This window comes from Panthera leo, chromosome C2 (assembly GCF_018350215.1).
Source record: "Panthera leo isolate Ple1 chromosome C2, P.leo_Ple1_pat1.1, whole genome shotgun sequence".
Classification (NCBI taxonomy): Eukaryota; Metazoa; Chordata; class Mammalia; order Carnivora; family Felidae; genus Panthera; species Panthera leo.
In genome coordinates, this window is record NC_056687.1 from 153,128,967 (window position 1) to 153,148,728 (window position 19,762).

The 19,762-nt window shown below is 47.1% G+C and overlaps 2 protein-coding genes across 17 annotated transcripts in view; one reads left to right on the forward strand and one right to left on the reverse strand.

Annotated features, from left to right (window-relative positions):
- LRRFIP2 (LRR binding FLII interacting protein 2) overlaps window positions 1–2,210 on the forward strand; it is a 106,868-nt gene extending 104,658 nt beyond the window's left edge. For all 10 annotated transcript variants that reach the window (XM_042903017.1, XM_042903009.1, XM_042903008.1 and 7 more), the window contains 3 exons: window positions 156–235; window positions 817–921; window positions 1,290–2,210. In XM_042903017.1, the coding sequence (XP_042758951.1) occupies window positions 156–235; window positions 817–921; window positions 1,290–1,400 (296 nt within the window). In that variant the 3' untranslated portion in view covers window positions 1,401–2,210. The remainder of the gene's footprint in view (window positions 1–155; window positions 236–816; window positions 922–1,289) is intronic.
- Window positions 2,211–4,021: 1,811 nt separating this feature from the next.
- MLH1 (mutL homolog 1) overlaps window positions 4,022–19,762 on the reverse strand; it is a 43,223-nt gene continuing 27,482 nt past the window's right edge. For all 7 annotated transcript variants that reach the window (XM_042954530.1, XM_042954528.1, XM_042954527.1 and 4 more), the window contains 7 exons: window positions 19,444–19,592; window positions 12,107–12,215; window positions 10,145–10,208; window positions 6,074–6,238; window positions 5,461–5,553; window positions 5,078–5,191; window positions 4,022–4,344 (listed from right to left, as the gene is read on the reverse strand). In XM_042954530.1, coding sequence (XP_042810464.1) covers window positions 4,177–4,344; window positions 5,078–5,191; window positions 5,461–5,553; window positions 6,074–6,238; window positions 10,145–10,208; window positions 12,107–12,215; window positions 19,444–19,592 — 862 coding nt within the window. In that variant the 3' untranslated portion in view covers window positions 4,022–4,176. The remainder of the gene's footprint in view (window positions 4,345–5,077; window positions 5,192–5,460; window positions 5,554–6,073; window positions 6,239–10,144; window positions 10,209–12,106; window positions 12,216–19,443; window positions 19,593–19,762) is intronic.

A 19,762-nucleotide genomic window follows, 5' to 3' on the forward strand; every position in this document is an offset into this window, starting at 1 on the left:
CCCGGGCCGCTGGAGCCGCTGTGGCTGCCCTGCGGGCATTCGTTTCTGTCTTGGAGACCGCATCGTCCTCTCCCGGGCTGCAGCGGGTGTCGGCGCCTCATGGGTCACACCTTCACTCCCTCCGGGAGAGGATTCATTCTCTTCTTCTGTTCTAGGAGATGCCAATAGACAAATTAGTGAATACAAATTTAAGCTTTCAAAAGCAGAACAGGATATAACCACGTTGGAACAAAATGTAAGTACCTTCTCGGTATGGTGGCGAGAGATTTAAAGTCCCTTTGCAGCATCTAAGTGGCCAACTCCAGGAGTACCTAGGTTTCTTTGGGTTGGCTGTCTCTGCAGTTGGATCTCTGTAGAAGCTCTGTAGTAAAGAAGACAGCCAGCAGAAGAGACCCCGAAGGGCACTTCAGCCTTCCGTTCGCTATTGAAAACGTAGAAAACCGTAGCTGTAATTCTGGTTTTTCCAGATATTTCAGGGGACTTCAGGAAGTCCCTTAGTTTGAAAATCCCTTATTCTACATTTCAAGAAGTCTAAAAGCTTTTCCACTTAGAGTGTCTGATCCTGCAGTGCTACTTTGGCACTTAATATGTCCATCGTAAACCTGACGTGGGAAATTGGCCCTATGTTGACTGTCCAGCTGTAATCCTCTCAGGAGACACTTCCTCATCTATAAATAGCCGCTGGGTTCCGAGAGGCCCTATGACTCACCGTGAGGGGACAACTTGGGATTTGTAATGACGCTGCGTTTCCATGGTGGCTGCAAGCAAAGGGCTCCCGGTGCCCGTCAGCAGAGGCCCGTGTTCTCTTGTTGACAGGTCAGCCGACTCGAGGGCCAGGTGCTGAGGTATAAGACCGCCGCCGAGAATGCGGAGAAGGTGGAAGACGAACTGAAGGCGGAGAAGAGGAAGCTACAGCGAGAGGTACCTGCTTTTGCGCACTCACGTTCCTAAAACGTAAAGATCCTTCGTGGCGTAAGGAGTTGAATCCTGGGTCCAGTCCTAAGGGAACAGCGGTGGGTCTCTCCCTGTTCCGTGGTGGGTTTTGACCTGCACGGTGACTGCCGTTTACTTGTATGTTTTGGTCAGTTCGAGACTAAGGAAAAGGAGAGGTTTCCCTTTTGTTTCAGCGCCGGTCTGTTCCTCCACCTGCCGTCTGTCCTTTCTGTGATCGACGCTCAGTGTCCCCGTTCAGCGCCGCCAGCGGGTCCCGTCTCGCAGACAGGGGCATTGAAGCGGCACCGGGTTTTGTGTGTGACCGTGTCAAGTGACTGGGCTCTCCCTGTCCGCAGTTACGAACGGCACTGGACAAGATCGAGGAGGTGGAGATGACCAACAGCCACCTGGCCAAGCGGCTGGAAAAGATGAAGGCCAACAGGACAGCACTTCTGGCCCAGCAGTAGGAGGCGCCCCTCCGCCCGGGAGCCGCGCCCGGGGTCCCGCCCAGAGGGACTTTCTGTCCATTGACACAAACCCCCTTCTGTACTGTTTGAGTCTTGTCAGTAAAATAGCCACCTTTGTATTTTATAATTTATGAGAGAATGAAACAGGTTTGAATCTTCATGAATGAACGCTTTGGATTTTGTTTGTAATTTGATTCTAGACTAAGAACTGGTCCGTGCTGTTTTTACTTTTTATTTCCATAATTGTAGAATCGAGTTTACTCACCATTTCCCCCAGCGGCCTCCGTGACGGGGCTCTCGTCACGGCGAGAGGACGGCGGTTCTGTGAGCGCCCCGTGAGATACTTGGCTGGAGACCTCGGGAAACACAAGTGCCTTCTCCACGGTGCAGTTCAGACTTCAGTCCTCTCCAGCGGTCAAAGACACTTACCCTTCGTATCAGATAGCATTTATATTTTAGTGAAGAAACAGGTTCACACGTGGGGAATGTATGTTTCACTCAAATTTCTATGTTTGGAGGAAGAAGCCTTTTTTTGTAAAATATTTAAATTTATATAAGAAAATGTTAGAAAAAGATACGGATACGGGGAGTGTATATAAAACTTGCTTTATTGCATGTGGCCGGGGAAGTCCAAAGCCTGACGCTAAGGTAAGAGTAGGGCCCTTTGTCGTCAACATCGCCTGTGCTGTATCTCGTGTAAAGTATCTCATCTGCTGCTGATTTGTGGAATGAAACCTCAGACGAGCCCGGCGGGGGGTGCGGGGGGGATGTCGGCCCAAGACCCTATTAAACACACCCTCTTGCTGACCACAGCTGGCTCCTGACACATTCATTTTGTTACGGGAGCCTTTCAACGCATCGGGGCAGCCACATGCCTCTTACGCTGCCCCTCTTCTCTTCTCCTCCTCATGGAAAATAATCTGGAATATACAGCTTTTTAAGAACTTCAGTCGCGTCTTTAAACGTACCCAGTTTAAGAGGCTTTTATCACGGAGCCACTTTGCAGGATCCGTGATTCTCTTCTGCCCTCAGAATCGAGGTGTTTGTGGAGATGGTTGCATGTTCAGAACAAATACCGCGAGAAGTCTAATGAGTCAGTCCAGGGCACGTAAGATAACAAAGTTAGACTTGGAATTAGATTCTGAAGCTAACTCGGATGTGAAGAAAATCTCTGCGAATTACCCTCTTCAGAGCGGTTAGCCTTTTGTTTTTAAAATATGGAACCGGTGTCGTGAGTCTGGGGGGATTTCCTACATATTTCTTTCGCAGCCGTAGTAGTGGGACCCGGGGTAGGAGGGGTGAGGTGACCCCTCCTCGCCCCGCCTGGGCCGCTCAGCCTGCGCCCCGCTGGGCTCCCGGAGGGCCGCTGCTGAGATGCCCTGTCAACTTTTTGGAAGTTCTACGTGGTAGAACCTGATCCTGCTTCTTTCGTGATACAACAGGTTTGTCTCTTCCAAAGGGAATGGTTCCACTTTTTCTTAAGGGACGGTTCCCTGTTCTTTCCATGGAACGTTCTTTACGGAGTCTTGTCATCTGGATTTTACCTCAAAACTGTAGGCGTTCCTCCCGTGCACACTGCACATTTCTGTGAACCAGGCTAGTATTAAAGGCATCTGACGGTAGTGGCACATACGGCTCGGGTTTGTATTTTTACGTAATCCTTCAGGTCAGAATAATGAGAGCTTAAGCTGGTAGTGTTCATATCCCTTAACAAAGGAGGCTGGTTTAAAATGTGCACCAGTTACAGATTCCGTAAGGACTTCTGTCTTCTCTCAAGGTTTTTTCATTACGAATAAACTAATTAGCTTAGGTTACTGAGGGTGCTAACAGATCCTCGATTCCCCTTTCTCCATACTCAGTGTCACCAGAGCCTCTTCTAGTTCAGGACTCTAGTTCTGGGGCTTAAATGACTGAACCACCCTGGTGCCCCCAGGACCTGTTTTAAAAGGCACGTGAACCAACATAATTTGTATCACCCAGTATTAGAAATTTACCAGAATACACAAAGAATCAAACCAGAGCAAGAACTGCAAAATCTTCAGGGCATTTTTAGAATTACGAGATGCCCAGAGGGCTTTCAAACTACTTTTGGATTTTTTTTAACACAGCCAGGTATATTATAGGTGAAAATGGAGTAATTTTCAAGTGTAGATTTTCAAGATTTTCAATAAGAATTTCAAGTGTAATTCTTCTTTCAACATTTATTTTTGAGAGACAGAGCACGAGCAGGGGAGGGGCAGAGAGAGAGGGAGACACAGAATCGGAAGCAGGCTCCAGGCTCCAAGCTGTCAGTACAGAGCCCAATGCAGGGCTGGAATTCACGAACCGCGAAGATCATGACCTGAGCCAAAGTTGGAGGCTCAACCGACTGAGCCCCTCAAGTATTAATAAGGAATCGGGCGCCTAGGTGGCTCAGTCGGTTAAGCGTCCAACTTCGGCTCAGGTCGTGATCTCGTGGACCGTGAGCTCTAGCCCCGCGTCGGGCTCTGTGCTGGCAGCTCAGAGCCTGGAGCCTGTTTTGGATTCTAGGTCTTCCTCTCTCTGACCCTCCCCCATTCATGCTCTGTCTCTCTCTGTCTCAAAAATAAATAAACGTTAAAAAAAAAAAATAAGGAATCATGTTAGGGTGTGTCTGACAATTTATTTCTGGTCAGTCCACCAAGGGTGAAAGAATGCTACGGGTCAGAAGGCAGACGGGAGTCTTCAGCCATAAGACCTACCCTCATCAGGACACGGTGCAGGAACCGCACAGCCCCGAGTCCAAGAGTGACGGTGCTTAACATCTCTCGAAGACTTTGTATAGATCGGGCAGGTTGGCAAGCTGTAGGATATTTCCATCTTCCGTGAAACGTTTAGGAGGCAGAAGGTGTGAGCGGAAGGCTTTATAGACGACGTGTTCCACAGTCCACTTCCAGGGGTTTGCTGAGGAGCCGGGCGCGTCACTCTGGAAGAGACACGTTAGATGTCACAGACCTCCCGTTCACCCTGCTCACATCCCGGCGGGCATGGTTTCCTGGCTGACGTGTACCGGGCCCGGGAAGTCTTGCTGGTTACAACGGGCTTTCTAGCCAGTGCTGGTGACACATCCTCTTTGGCCAGCCTCTCAGGGAGCCTACAGGCCTGAACGTGAGAGGAGCCATGGGAAAGAGACTTGCTCGCATGGAAACTTTGTTTCCATTTGGGAGGAAGTTTACTATAGCGGGCTCTTAACATAATGTCTGATCCTGCCGATGACGTCTGGATGGCAGCAGTAAGCAGGGCATTCACCCAGGCCCTTGTGTGTCCAGCCGAGCCCATCCGTAAGAAGGGCCAGGGACGCCGCCCCGGTACAGCCCTGCTTTCCCGGCAGAGCACCGGTCGGATGCAGAAGGCTGCCAGAGCCGGGAGAGCGCGGGGAGGCTGACGTGGGACCGGAAGGCGGAGGCGACACACGACTGGCTAACGATGGAGACAGCCTCCCATGTCTCCTCGGGATGGCCCGTGTCCTTCCATTTGACGGCGACATCGTTCCAGACCAGCAGAAGGAAGCAAAACTCACGAATAAAAGCTGATCGCCGTGTCCAACCCTCCTGTGCAGTGAAATCCTAGGAACTCGGGGACGGCCAGTTTCATCTCCTAAAGGTGACATGAGGGCCCGTGCCCGTCCCGGGTGCTGATGGGCATTATTACCACAGTACCTGCTGGCCTGAGAGGGTCGACTCCTCACATACATACTGCTTCCGAACGGAGTAAAACATAGCACACTCTTTGCTGAGGCTTTCAAAACATTCCTTTTCTTCATCCCAGTTCACCTGGTCCAAAGAGAATTCGACACCTCAACGTATGTACTGGCTTTAATAAACACCTTTCATTTCCAAGTGGAGACTGCACACCACTTAAAGCTTTTCAAGTGTTACTTCTTAGGTATTAAATCTACAGCATAACTGCCGAGTACTGCCCGGGGAGGCGGGGGAAGGGGGCCTCGGGCTGTTCTACCCTCTTCATCATCCTTCCAGACGAAGGTGTGGCCCTGTGCCCTCTCCCTCCGGCCCACACACCTGGGGTCGGCTTGGTCACTTGCCTCGGTGGCTAGTCGAAGAATGAAGAGAGGCAGGCCCTCCAAAGGGGGCACGTAGTTGTCGATCAGCAGGGGTAATCCAATCAGGTTCCCTTCCTGCTCGTTTTCGGAAGAGAGGCCAAGACAAGGGGACAAGAAATAACACGGTTACAGTTAATCAAGTTCAGTTTCCCGCTGCTTCCTCCGGGTCCTGTCCTCCTCCCTGCACTCTGGGTGGCCAGGTGCCCTGGGGGCAGGAGAGCAAAGCACTCAAAGCGAGCTTTCTGTATTGACATGAGGCAGAACAACTATTTCTTTCTATATGCTCACCAACTAAAGAATACTTGGAGATGGAAAGCCCCAAAGGTTAAATGGATAAGATGAAGAAACAAGGAAGGCAAGTGGCTTGGCATAATCTGTGGCCTGCGGGGACCGTGGGATTCAGCTCTCCCTCACGTGAGTCCTTCACTCTGGGAACAGAAATGGGCATGAAAGAGTAAGAGAACGGTTGTGTAACCCAGAAATGCAAGCTGGGAGTGAAGGTGTGAACATACATGCTCCATGCTGGGGTGGGCAGCCTTTTCATCCTGATCTTGGACCAACTGCAGAACTGGACTCTTACGTGAAGAATACACACCTCATCGATCTCCAAGGAGAAATAGTCCGCAAGCATCTCAGCCTTCTTCTTCAGAAACTCAACAATGTACTCAGCAAGTCCTTCTTTGGGGCCATCCTCCTCTGTCCAGCCACTCTCGGGACTGTCTAAGGCGAGCATGGCCAGGTCAAAGAGCGGCGCTGGCTCCTAGAAGGGAGAAGCGTTAACCGTGCGTCCCGGTGGCGCCTGAATTCCCTCCCGTGAGACCGCCACGGGTGTACGTGCCTCGGAGGTGCCGTGGATTTGCTTCCAGACCACGATAAAGGGAGTAAAATGAATTTTTGGGTTCCCAGTGCATATAAAAGTTCCATTTACACGTCTGTTACACGTGAAACAGCACTGTGTCTTAAAAAAACAACGTACACACCTTAGCTAAATTTATTGCTAAAAAATGCTAACCATCATCTGAGTTTCCACTGAGTTATAATCACTGATCACAGTTTGTATTGTGCACACATAGGATAATAACAAAAAAGTCTGAAATGCTGTGAGAATCACCAAACTGACAGAGACACGGAGCGAGCACATGCTGCTGGGAAGACGGTGCCACCAGACTTGCTCTGCACAGTTGCCACAGACCTCCCCTTGGTAAAGATGCAGTGTTCGTGAAGCACAGCGAGGTGCGGAACGAAGACGAGGTGTGGCTGTGCGAACAACCACAAAACCATGATCGTGGCGACGGGAGAAACCCCAAATCTAACACTCATTCTCCATCTCCCACAGGGAAAACACCCGGAAATCCACAAGGAAACCTTGCTCCTCCTCACTGATGGCCACTTCAACAGAGAGGTGACAGCCGGCTGAACAGGGCAGGGTGAGGCCCTGTGGAGGCACCTGCCTTCTGTGTAGGTCTAAGAACTCCACTTGCTTTCATAGTTCTACTGCCTCACTGATAACTAAAGCGACGGGGGAGGGTGAATAAGTTGGATGACATTCCAGGTAAATCATCGGATTAGGAAGACTGAAATACATGGTTAAAAATAAGATGCCTAAATTGTCTTTCATTTCTCCCCTTCTGTCATTACCGTGGCCATACATCTTACTTTTACGCATGTTAGGAACCTACACAACATCGTTAGTAATTTTCATAATGGAGGAGTCGATGAAAGGACCTGACGATTCTAAACGTTTACACACTCAGTAACAGCTTTAAAGTCTACGAAGGACCAAACTAATGGAAATGGAAAGAGAAAAGGACAAGTTCACAATGACAGAGGTTTCAATACCACCCTTTTTAAAAAATAAACTGGAACAAGTAGACAGAAAATCGGGATCCATAAGATCTGATCAACACTGTCAACCTGCTATGCTTGCCATTCCTAGAACACTCTACTCAACCAGACCAAAATGCAAATTCCTTTCAAGTGTGCACGGATCAGCACAGACCAGACTCTGGGCCGTAAGACAAGTCTCAGTAATGTAAAAGGATTCAAGTATGTTCTCTGACCAAAATGGAATTAAATTAGAAATCAATAACAGATACCAAGTCACTGGAAAATCTCCAAGTCACTGGAAACAACATATTTCTAAATAACCTGTGGGTCAAAGAAGAAACCAAAAGGGAAATAAAATATTTTGAACAGGATGAAAACAAAAATGACTTGTCAAAAGTTGTGGGAGGCAGCTAAAGCAGCACCTAGAGGAAATTTATTGGCACTTGAACACCTACATTAGAAAAGAAGAAAGATGTCAAATCAGTGACCTCAGCTTCCACCTTGGGAAATTTGAAACAGAAGAGCAAATTAAACCCAAAATAAGCAGAAAGGAAATAATAAGGATCAGAGTACATACCAGTGAGATAGAAAACTGGGAAACAACAGAGAAAACTCAATGAAACCAAAAGTCAGTTCTTTGAGATCAATACAATTGATAAACTTCTAGCCACACTGATTAGGTTAAAACGAGAGGACATACATTCCCAGTATTAGGAATGAGAGAGGATCTGCACATTAAAAGAATTACAAAAGGGGTGCCTGGGTGGCTCGGTCGGGTAAGCGTCCAACTTCGGCTCAGGTCATGATCTCACGGCCTGTGAGTTCAAGCCCCGCGTTGGGCTCCGTGCTGACAGCTCAGAGCTTGGATCCCACTTCGGATTCTATGTCTCCCTCTCTCTCTGTTCCTCCCCCACTCGTACTCTGTCTCGCTGTCTCTCTCTCAAAAATAAATAAAGAATAAAAAAAAAAATTTTTTTTTAAAAGGAATTAGAAAAAATACTATGAACAACTTCATACCACTAAGTTTGAAAACTTCAATGAACAAATTCCTTGAAAGAAACAAAAACCAAAGCTCAGTCAAGAAGCAAAAGACAACCTGAATAGTTATCTATGAAAGAAATTGCATTTCTGGCTAAAAACCTTCCCATGAGGAAATCTCTAGGCCCAGGTGGCCTCATTGAATTTTACTAGACATTTAAGGAATAAACACCAATTCTACACAGAGGGGATGCCCCCCCACCATTCATTCTATGAAACCAGTATTATGCTGATACCAAAACCAGACAAAGACTACAACAAAAATAAAAACCAGTACCATTCATGAATATATATGTAACAATTGTAAACAAAATTCTAGAAAATCTATTTCATAAACCATACAGAGAAAAGACAGATACCATATGTTTTCACTCTTATGTGGATCCTGAGAAACTTAATGGAAACTCATGGGGGAGGGGGAGGGAAAAAAAGAAAAAGAGATTAGAGTGGGAGAGAGCCAAAGCATAAGAGACTTAAAAACTGAGAACAAACTGAGGATTGATGGGGGGTGGGAGGGAGGGGTGGGTGGGTGATGGGTACTGAAGAGGGCATTTTTTTGGGATGAGCACTGGGTGTTGTATGGAAACCAATTTGACAATAAGTTTCATAAAAAAAAATTAAAAAAAAATAAAAAAATAAATCGATTTCAATAACATATAAAAAGAATAATACATCATGTACAGGCAGCGTTCATTCCAGGATTTCAAGGTTGGTTTTTAACATGAAAACCAATGTAATTCGTTATGTTAACAAATTAAAAAAGAACACCATGCAATCATCTTAACAGGTGCAGAAAAAACATTTGAAAAAACTCAATATCCATTCCTGAATAAAAACTCTAAGCAAGCAAGAACAGAAGGGAACTTCCTCAACCTCACAAGGGACATCTCATCTCTACATACAGCAGAAAGCATACTTGATTCTGAAAGCTGAATGTGTCTGCCCCTAAGATCAGGAACAAGAGAAGGATTTCCATGCTCACCACTTGTATCCAACATTGTACTAAGGGTCTAGCTAGTGCAGTCAGGGAAGAAAAAGAAAAGCCATCCAGACTGGACAGGAAAAATAAAAGTGCCTTTATTCATACAGAGGCCATGTAGTAACTGATGGAATCTGTAAGAAAGCTACTAGGACTCCTAAGTGAGTTTGTCAAGATTGCAAAGTACAAGATCAACACACGAAAACACCTGTGTTTCTATGTACTAGCAACAAACAATTGGAAGATTTTTAACATGCCATCTATAATTGTGTCGAAGCGTGTGAGATGCTAAGGGATAAATCTAACAAAAGACTTTCTCCCCAAATTGATCTGTAAGTTAAAGATACTCCCAAGAAAAATCCCAGAAGGCTTTTTTTGTAGTTTGTCACCCCTAAAAAGAAGACATAAACCTACATAGATAAGTAGTAGTATTTTAACTCTAAATTAAAATTAAGCAATGAAAAAGTCTTGCAAGAAATGACCTGATATTGTCAGCTGGGGCTGGTTGTACTTGGGTCATGGGCCTTAGAGGATGTTTATTTCTATTTTTATCTCTTTACAAGTTTTCCTAAGTAGATATGTATTAACTTATATAACAATAAACACGTGTTTAAGCTTGGCTACCAAATGATTGTTCTGCTTTGTATAAAACTGTTATAACTAAAGACACTTCCATCTACAAATCATACAACATAGACACTGTCCTAAGCATAGTTAGAAAAATCTAACATCCTGCAAATCAGATATTAGGGTAGAGCTATTATTTTCAGAAATGACCAGCTGTTGGAACTTTCAGAAGTGAGAAGCAGGAAATAAACTTACCGACAGCCTCAGAACACCAAAATTGGCAAAATCATAAATGAGTATCTGGTAGAACAGTTCTTCACTGAAAATAAAAATGAAGTGACTTTAAGGAAAGGCTGAATCCATGCTTGAGAGCCAAGCAGCCAGAACAAAGGGGAGAAATAACCCCTGAAACACGGATGGGTCAAAGGGACGCTTCCGCCTTGCTGTGGAGCCTTCTCGGCAGTCTACGGAGACCTCCTCCCCCTCCACAACGCCGGGCCCCCTGCGTGCTCCAGCCACGGCTTTAGCTCTCTGGCCTCCACATGCAGCTTAGAGCACTAAGACTAAGTCACCCATGCTCTGTCCCCACCCCCTGGTGCTGCAAAAGGCGCTTGAATGCCCTGTAGGTGAAATTTAAGGGATTTTTGTTTGCTTACCTTTTCCCCACTTACAAAGAATCCTATAAACCACTTTTTTTTTTTTTTTTTTTTTTTAACAATTCACCATTAAAAATGGTGTGGAGTGAATAGGGAGGGTAGGAGACTTGCTAAATAATCACCAGTGGACACAAGGCAGAATTAGACCACCCTGGTGTATGGTGTAGGATGATGCGCTGGCTGGCAACATTCCAGAAGCAGTGGAAAAGTACACAAGACACTGAACCCCTTACACAACACAGCACTGAAATAAATGGCACTTTATAGTTCTTAAGCAATCCGAACCACACAGGGCTGTTTAAAGACTTCTTTTCATTATCAGTCAAAGTAGACAAAGCACCCGGTACACTCGCATTCTAGTGGGGAAACCGAGGCACCCAGTAAGTACCTGACTTGTCCCAGGTCAGAGTTAATAAGGTGGAAGAGGAAGGAGCTGAACCCAGACACTGCACGCTGAACCTGGTTCTCAATCGGGGAAACCATTCACATTCATCACTAGCTGAAATTCTAGGACTGGCCTGGATTTCTGTTTGTGAAGTGAAAGACCCTGACCACAACCGTGATTTGGATGGAGCCTCGGAAATGCACTCACACATGCTGGAAAAGCAGGAAGAAGGGCAGGCGAATTCCTAACACATTAGTAAGAGACCGCTCACCGGACAAGCCAAAGGATCCTCAAAGCAAAGACCATGGACCTTGGACAGAGCTGCACCAAAAGGGCGTAGGAGGAGTGAGTTCTTAGCCAAAGAGGTGTACGAGCCAACAGTGGGCTGCACGAGGGCAGTTTCTAGGTGAGGGAGATCAAATTGGTCTTCACCTGTGTGCCGCCCCCAAGCAACGTCCAGTGGCCGCCCCGCTCACAGGCTCCAGAGGCTGAGGCAACCGCGGGGCTCAGTGGGCAGGGGCCCCACGGGGACAAGCGAGGTCTCGTAGATGTAGGGCGGCAGCACCCTCCCCTCTGTGCCGCCTACTCGAGGAGATACTCAATACAGCTTCTAGACTCACTAGGAGCTCACCCACCAAGCTCTGTGGAAACAATCAACAGAAATGTCGCCGGCTACGTGCAGAGCAAATGGCACTGCTGTGATCACCTTTCTGTGCTCGTCAGCCCCACAGGCGGGTGTGGTGGCGAGGGTAAGCCTTGGCTGCGCTCGCGGAGGAGGAAAGGGGGCCTCAGGTCTTCTTCCTCTTGCGTCCCACAGTACCCCGCTGCACACGGCAGATGCTAGAATTCACCAGCACCAAGCCCTAAACACCTGGTTCACCAGGGCCAACATTTACTGAGCTCCAAGAAGCTTCCAAACATTAGGCTTCTCCTGTCATTTCCTATCCTCACAAAACCCTGCAAGTTAAGTAGTGATTTCCAAATTTGCAGATGGGAAATCTGAGACACAGTTTAGGAAAGTACCTTGTCCCCGGTCACATAAATGGTAAATGGCTGAGCCTGGATTTGAAACCATTATCCGCCTGGACCTTTCCAAACACCTCATGCCTTTTGTGCCTGTGCCTGCAAGACCTTCCTTGTAGCGGCCCTGCTTTCCTCACACACTCACTCATTTACCTAAGTTTGGTGGTGTTGAGAAGGTATAGCTTGGTCTGATGCTGTGCCAAGGCCCACTGAGGATTCACGCAGCCCACGAAGGAGTGGTTGTGCAGCATCTCTCGGAGAGCTGGAAGACAAAAAGCAGGTCACGTAATGACATCTGACCCTCTGCAGCCCATCTGACTCTCTGAAACCCAACACACCAAGTACCAGGACTAGAGACAACAACGCAACAAAAAGCTGCCCAAGGACAAATGAATACTCGAAGATCACAACCTAAGGCAAAGCAAGGAGCCAGAGAAGTACTGTGAGGCGTGAAGCCAGGTTCACCCAAAGGCACCAGAGGAAGCTCAGGCATCATGAATGCTAGACTTTGCAGGCTCTGACGGGGAGAAAAGGAAAAATAAAAATCTAGGACTGGTTTGAAATGGGGAGGCTCACAGGAGACCTCTTCCCTGGCACGTGAAGCTGCACCTTCCAGCCAAAGAGAAGAAATACTGTGTCCCGTGCCCTCCAAGGGCAGTGGGCAAAACTCTACCCACCTCAAGTCTGGGTGTTGGGAGCAAAGAAAAACATTACAGCCCTGAGAATCTATAACCCCGATGAGCGCGTCGCCTAAAACCTTGTATGGAGATTACAGCTTGACGTGATTCGGGGCTGACTGTTCCTCCAGGTCCCTGATAGAATCAAATGCAAACTCTCTGTTTCAATCCAGGCTTCAAATAATCCCCCACAGATAAAATACCAGGAACTAGCAGTCAAAAAATTACAAAACACACAAAAAATGCACCAGGAATTAGAATCCAGAAGAAACTGCATGACCTCTGCAAAGGCTCAGAGACTGGAAATACCAGCAGAAAAGAGAAAATATGTATGTTCAGTATGCTTAAGAGGGATTAAAATAATGAATAAGTAGCAGGAGGCTATCAGAAATGATCAAGATTTCCAAAAGAACTCAAATTTCTAAAAATGAAAAATATAATAATTGAAATTAAAAATCAAGACGGACTTCACAACAGATTAGACAAAGCTGGCAAGGTGATTAACTGGAATGTAGGTCTAAATAAATTATCCAGAATGCAGCATAGAGAGACAAAGAGATGAAAACTATGGGGAACAGCTTATGCAACATGGAGGATAATAAATATGTAACTCGAGTTCCGGAAGGGGCAGAGGGCACGGGGAGAGACAATATTTGCTGACTTTGAAGACAAAGATATCAGAGACTATCTCAGAAGTGACATAAGACACCAAGCCTCAGCTCCAGGAGGCCCAACAAAACCCACATTTGGTGCATAGAGATACTGCAGGACACTAAAGAAGAGACCTTAAGGGGCACGTGGGTGGCTCAGTCGGTTAAATGTCTGACTCTTGATCTTGGCTCAGGTCATGATCTCATGGTTCCTGAGTTCAAACCCCAAGTCAGGCTCTGTGCTGCCAGTGTGGAATTGCTTGGGATTCTCCCTCCCCCTCTCTCTCTGCCCCTCCCCTGCTTGTGCCCTCTCTCTCTCAAAACATTAAAGAAAAAAAAAAAAAGAGTGCTTAAAAGCACTCAGAGACAAAAGAGAGACTACCCACAAAGTAATAAAATATAACACCGATAGCTGGATTTGCAGCAACAGTGGAAGCTGAAAAATGATAGAACACCTTCAATGCATTAAGAAAAGGTAATTTCTTTGCCAACTGGCAATTTCAATTGCCAATCTGGAATTTTAAAACCAGCAAAAACACTTTTCAAAATGCGGATGAACTGGGCCGAAACAAACTCAGTTTGCCACCCAAGACCTCACCAAAGGATGTGCTTCAGGTAGACCATGAAAGATCTCAGGGAAAGAATTATGAGCAAATATTTGCTAAATCCAAACAAGCAATAACATATTATGGAACAATATGATATCCACATGAAAACCATGAATCTAACACTGTCCACCAAAGACAAATTCCAGGAGGACTAGGGATTTACACAAAGCATTTTACGAGGCAATGTGAGAGTGTATCTTTAATTATCCCACAGTTGGCAAGGATCTTCTAAATAAGATTTAAAAAGCCAGTCTGTAAAGAACGATTCATAAAATCTGCCTACGTTAAATCTAAGAATTTCTGTTCATGAAATAAGTGTTTGTTTAAGAAAAGATGGAGGATGGGGCGCCTGGGTGGCGCAGTCGGTTAAGCGTCCGACTTCAGCTCAGGTCACGATCTCACAGTCCGTGAGTTCGAGCCCCGCGTCGGGCTCTGGGCTGATGGCCTGGAGCCTGCTTCTGATTCTGTGTCTCCCTCTCTCTCTGCCCCTCCCCTGTTCATGCTCTGTCTCTCTCTGTCTCAAAAATAAATAAAAACGTTAAAAAAAAAAAAAGTTTTAAGAAAAGATGGAGGAGTCCTAAACTGGGAGAAGATGTTTTCATGTAATGGATTACCATCTGGAATATATGAAGAACTCCTCAAATCGGTTCGAAAAGGCCAAAACCCAACAGAAAAATGGGCAAAAAACTTGAACAGGCACTTAAGGGGAAACATACTTAAATTTATTAGTACTCACAGAGATGCAAATATAAAACTACCATTAGCTACCATTTCACAAACACTGAACCGGTAAAAAGTCTGACAGGATCAAACGCTGGAGAGAAAGCAGAACAAATCCAACTTCTGTACATCGTTGGTGGGACCAACAATGTGCACATTTATCCGACCCTTCTGAAAAACAATTTATCATCTTATGACCCAGGAGTAGCTCTCCTACATATACACCCACAGCCAAGCTTCCAAACCTGCGTGCCAAGCTCTTGAATCTCCCGTGTCCAAGAGTGGGGTGGAGTATGAGGAAGCAGGGATGAGGCCACGTGAGTCTCTAAATGTCCCTCGACAGCAGAGTGAATGAACAAATGTGCAGTAATAGTCGCTAAGTGGAAACTATTACATAAAAAAAGTAAACCAGAGCTATATGGAATAAAATGGACGAATCCTAGGAACATAAGCATAGATACATACGTATATAGGTAGCAAAAAAAAACACAGTATGATTCCATTTATGTAAAATTTAAAACTTGCAGGCTAAACAAATTTCTTAGGGCTACAAATAGGGGTGGTAAAAATAGATTATAAAGAAAAGAAATAACAATCACAAAATTTAGGAAAGTGGTTACCTTTAAGGGAAGGGGAAGGGGGTGGATTAGGGAAGAAGCACCTAAGAGATTCAAAGGTGATCAGCAATGCTCTCTCTTCAGCAGATGTTCACATGTTTTCCTCTATAGGTCCTATGTAAATATTTTATAAATTTGATTTTGTATTTACCAGTGTGTGTGTGTGTGTGTGTGTGTGCGCGCGCGCGTTTTAAATGGAAGAGCAAAAAATACCACCACCCTGAGGGGAATGGGGGAAAGCGGTTTGGAAACCACAGAAAAGGGTCTGGGGACAGCAATAAGCCTGTACATCATGTTTTCACTATACAGCACTTTTCTGTTTAAGCTTGGGCACCACAAGTGAATTCTCATATTGTTACATAAATTCTGTAATACTCTCTGCCCCCCCCCAACCCCCAGTAAGAAGAGGCTTTTTTTCCCCTTCATTTTTAGAATGAAGCGTTCCCCTCTGTTACCACTGGAAACTCAATGTCTCTACGGGATGTTCTGCGTAGGCGGGAAATGATTCTTTTAAAAGCTGGAGAACGTCAAATAATCTTGAATAACGAGGCACTGGAGGAAAGAAAAGCAGTGTAATCCACTAAAAAAAGGGTCAGAGATTTTTCCACACAGATTTCTCATGGAAGCCTCTGGCGCATCCCGGCTACCGAGGCGCGGCCCTGCACCCTGGGCGGGGAAGGCAGGAGGGGTCTGCTGGCGTCTGCCGCGGGGCCCCCACAGGTGCTCCTTCATGCAGATGGGACTCTTCTTCCCTGGGCTTCCTGAGGCTGCTCGGCCCTCTTCACCACCTCTTGGCTGGACCTCGAGCACCTCGATTTCACGCTTCCTCTAAATATCTCCACAGCCTTATCAGTCCGCGGGCATTTCCCTGCCATTCTGCCGGCAGCAAAACGGGACAGATCCCTCTGCGCTTCAAGGCCAAACCACACATCTGAGTGCTCGATGGAGGCTCTGGGTCTCAGTGTGTTTTTCCGAGAAGCAGCAAGTAAAGCCAAACCCGATGGAAGCGCGAGCAGTCCTCTACTTCTGAGCGGCCATCTGCAGAGCAGAAGCTCGGCGCCCTGCAGGCCTGCCTTCCAGAAGCCAACGGGTGCCCAGCCTGTGGCTGCTGTCGGAGATGGCCCGGAAGCTCTCCCGGGCTGGTCTCTCCCCGGGCTCGGCTGACGTGGCCTTCTATCTGTGACAGAGTATCTTTTGCCTTACCTTAGGTGGTAGCCGGTTACTTACTAAACACTCCCCACAACACCCTGGTGTCCTGTAGGGCAGGGGTCAAGGCCCATTCACCTCACTTTCTGCCTCAGGGCTTGGCATCGAGCATCTGTGCGGAGAAGATACTTGACAAATGTCTGCCAAGCTGATTTCCTGTACCAAAAGAAACTATCATCTGGGGACAGGCCATGTAAAAGTATGAACATTTAGACAGACCCAGGACTGTTCGCCAAAGATCAAGAAAGTGAAACCGTGGATAAAAAGTAAAGCACATTTTTACATTCAAATGATAGCAAAAGACATTACGACATTCCTTATCCTCATAAATTAACAGATCAAAATTACGGGACTAGCAGTAGGTTTAGTCATTACTAATCCGAGATGAGCCTAATTCCATGCAGCATCCAGTTAACTGGAAACTGGGCCAAAATTTAACCTCATTTCTTGACTCAAAGTGTGCCCACCAGGAGTGGGGAAATCCAGCAGACTCAAGAGAGCTGTCCGAGTGTTCAACTCTGACATCCTTCGCAATAAAGATTCACCTCCCGGGCTACTCCCCTCAGTCCTGAGTCCACCCACCAGGCACTCTGTGGACACCAACAGGGAGGCGGGGAGTGCGAGAGACGCGATCCCTGCACAGACAACACGATCGCGTATTGCAGATTATTCGTAGGTCGAATAACCACACAAATAAGCACAACTAAGGATGTCGCTACAAGGAGGGTATCCCGTACTTCTTTCCTGGGTTAGGGGCACAGCCAGCCTCTGCGGGGGAGCAGTCAGGCTGTTGGTCTGCTGAGGCCGGTGGCCCACCTCACCACATCCGAGCTTCAGGGAAATCCCGGTACGGCATTCACCTCAAAGACCAGCAGCTTCCCGCACCTGGGGCTGTGGAGGTGTAAACCACACGCCAGCGGGCAGGACCCAAGGCAGAGGTCCTTCCCCTTGGACGCGGGCTGGCGGTGACGAGGCCCACACACGGTATCCTGGGTGTTCACCACTAGGGCCCGGGAAGGCTGTTGCAGAGCATGAAAACGATGCCCCAAAAAGGTGAACAAATTTCCGAGGGGCTCCAGCAGCACGCTTCCGGCTCCCTGCACTCCCACACCACGGGCACTACTCCTCCTGTAAGCCCCTCCCCGGCGCATCTGAAAAACCAGCCTCAGGTGCGGGATCGGATCACAAGGTGCACCTGCCCACACAGGCAGGTGATTGTTTAGCATCTGAATCCCGGGCCGGCCACCTCGTGCGCAGGCCGTGCCAGTCACGACCCGCCCTCACCACGGCGTGTCCCTGGGCCTGTTTCTGACTGCCTCGATGTTCCAACTCATCTGTCCTCTCCATCTCCCATTCCACGTCCCCATCTTCAAAACACCTAACAGCAGCTGCTCTCACAGGGCGATTCTAGTTCAACGACATAACGCGTACAAAGACACAATTCGGGAACACCTAGATTCATCAACTGAGCCTCAGCGACGGACGCTACACCTGATCCAACGTGATGTAGGTTAGCTTGACGCTGCACCAAAAATAGTTTGCAACCAGTCAGAAGTTTCTTGAAACCTGAACTTTAAGTAGCTTGCTTTGCACGAGGGAGACAAACCCTCAAGGAAGACTCAGTCAATTCCAAGTCTGAGGGAGGCTGTCAATGAAACTACTGTGAGCAAGCCTGCTAAATAAATCAAGCTAACAGCCCACCGCTCTTACATTATTTTAAACGGTTGTGAAAGTCCCCAGCTTGAAAGCCAGTAAACGGAAGGGCAACCAGAACAAATCTTCACGGAAACAAAAGCCAGAAGCCAACTGGCAACTACTCCTGCAACTGGCAGGACCTCAGTCACAGGAAGCGTTTACTCTTGCCATGTGTGGAGACACCTATGTCTTTGCCCACGTGCGGACGAAGGGCCAGAGTGCAAAGAAAAGAGAGAACACGGCAAGGCAAATGGAGGCCTTCCTGAATTTGTTCACACAGGGGATGAGTGTGACAGAGAAAAATGGAAGGGGCCGCTGAGTCATGGCAGCCGCTTTACAAGATTGAGGATTAGTGTGGAAAGTGCTAAATTCACCTCGGCCACTCAGGACGTTATGAGTTAATCCAGGTGTCCTATTTTAAGACACAGTGTTGAAATGTGACTGCTCTAATCAAGAAATGAGTTGCACGTGAAAAATGGAAAGGCCATGGCTGAACCGTGTGGCCTGCAGTGCGGACCTGCCGTCTGGAGCCTGGAGCCGGGTCGTCTACACTTGAAGCACGACTGACTCATTAGGTGGTGACAGCTCTTTGGTGGGGCCACCGTTATACTCCTCAATCCCTCCCTGGTCAGTTCACGCCCAGGAGGGCACTAGCCCCCTTTAATTCCTAAACCATGTTAGTTTTGAAGTCACAGGGACCAAAATGGAGCTTCTATACTCAAGGATTATGAAAAGCTATTTCTCAGGAAGATGATGTTGACTTATGTCTTCATCTTCAGGATATAAAAGTATCTACTGACTCTTTACTGTGTAACAAGTCTTTTACTTACATTTTATCTCTAATCAACACAATCATCTTCAAGGGTAAAACTGATCTCATTTTACAGATGAGGAAAACCTGAGGCACAGCAAGGTTAAGTCACAACTTTAAGGTCACACAACAGAAGCGGTAGGGCCAGGATATCCACTCAGAGCCCTGCAAAGCCTGTGTGCTTCGGCAAGAGCACGTCCCAGCGAGGCTTAAGATTAAAGAATCTTGCTTTAATAAGGCTAAGAAACAAACTGAAGATAGTTTAAATGACTGCCTTACTCTGACTGCTGGGTTTAATGAGAATACCTATGATTATAATTAAAACCAAAGACTACTTTTCCCTTCCCTACCAGCTGAAAATCATCTGTAAGCTGCTGCTGCAGGTTAATAAAGGGAGGTCTGCTTGGCACACTGCGGTGGCCACCCTGACATAAATACTTCCTGCACTTGCAAAACCTTCACGTTCTGGCCCTCGGAGACCCCGACAGACCTTGGCACTTACGTACTCTCATGTCCCCGCTCATTAATTTCTTCCTGGAGGCTCAGGACACTGGTGAGGTTGATGATCCTTCTCCGGGGAGTACAAGCCGCCGTCATTTCCTTCCGGGAATCATCTTCCACCATTTCCACATCAGAGCTTTCCCGGGGCCTCTTTCTGTGATGACGATAAGGAACCCAGAGATTACCATTCTTAAAAATTGTGTTTTTAAGTCAGCCAAATTTTGTGTATGCATTTGGAAGAGGGGACAGCTTCTTGTGCTGGCTATGCACGTCTGGGGCGGGGTCCTTGTGCGGGTGGCAGGCCAGCAAGATGGGTCTGTTTCC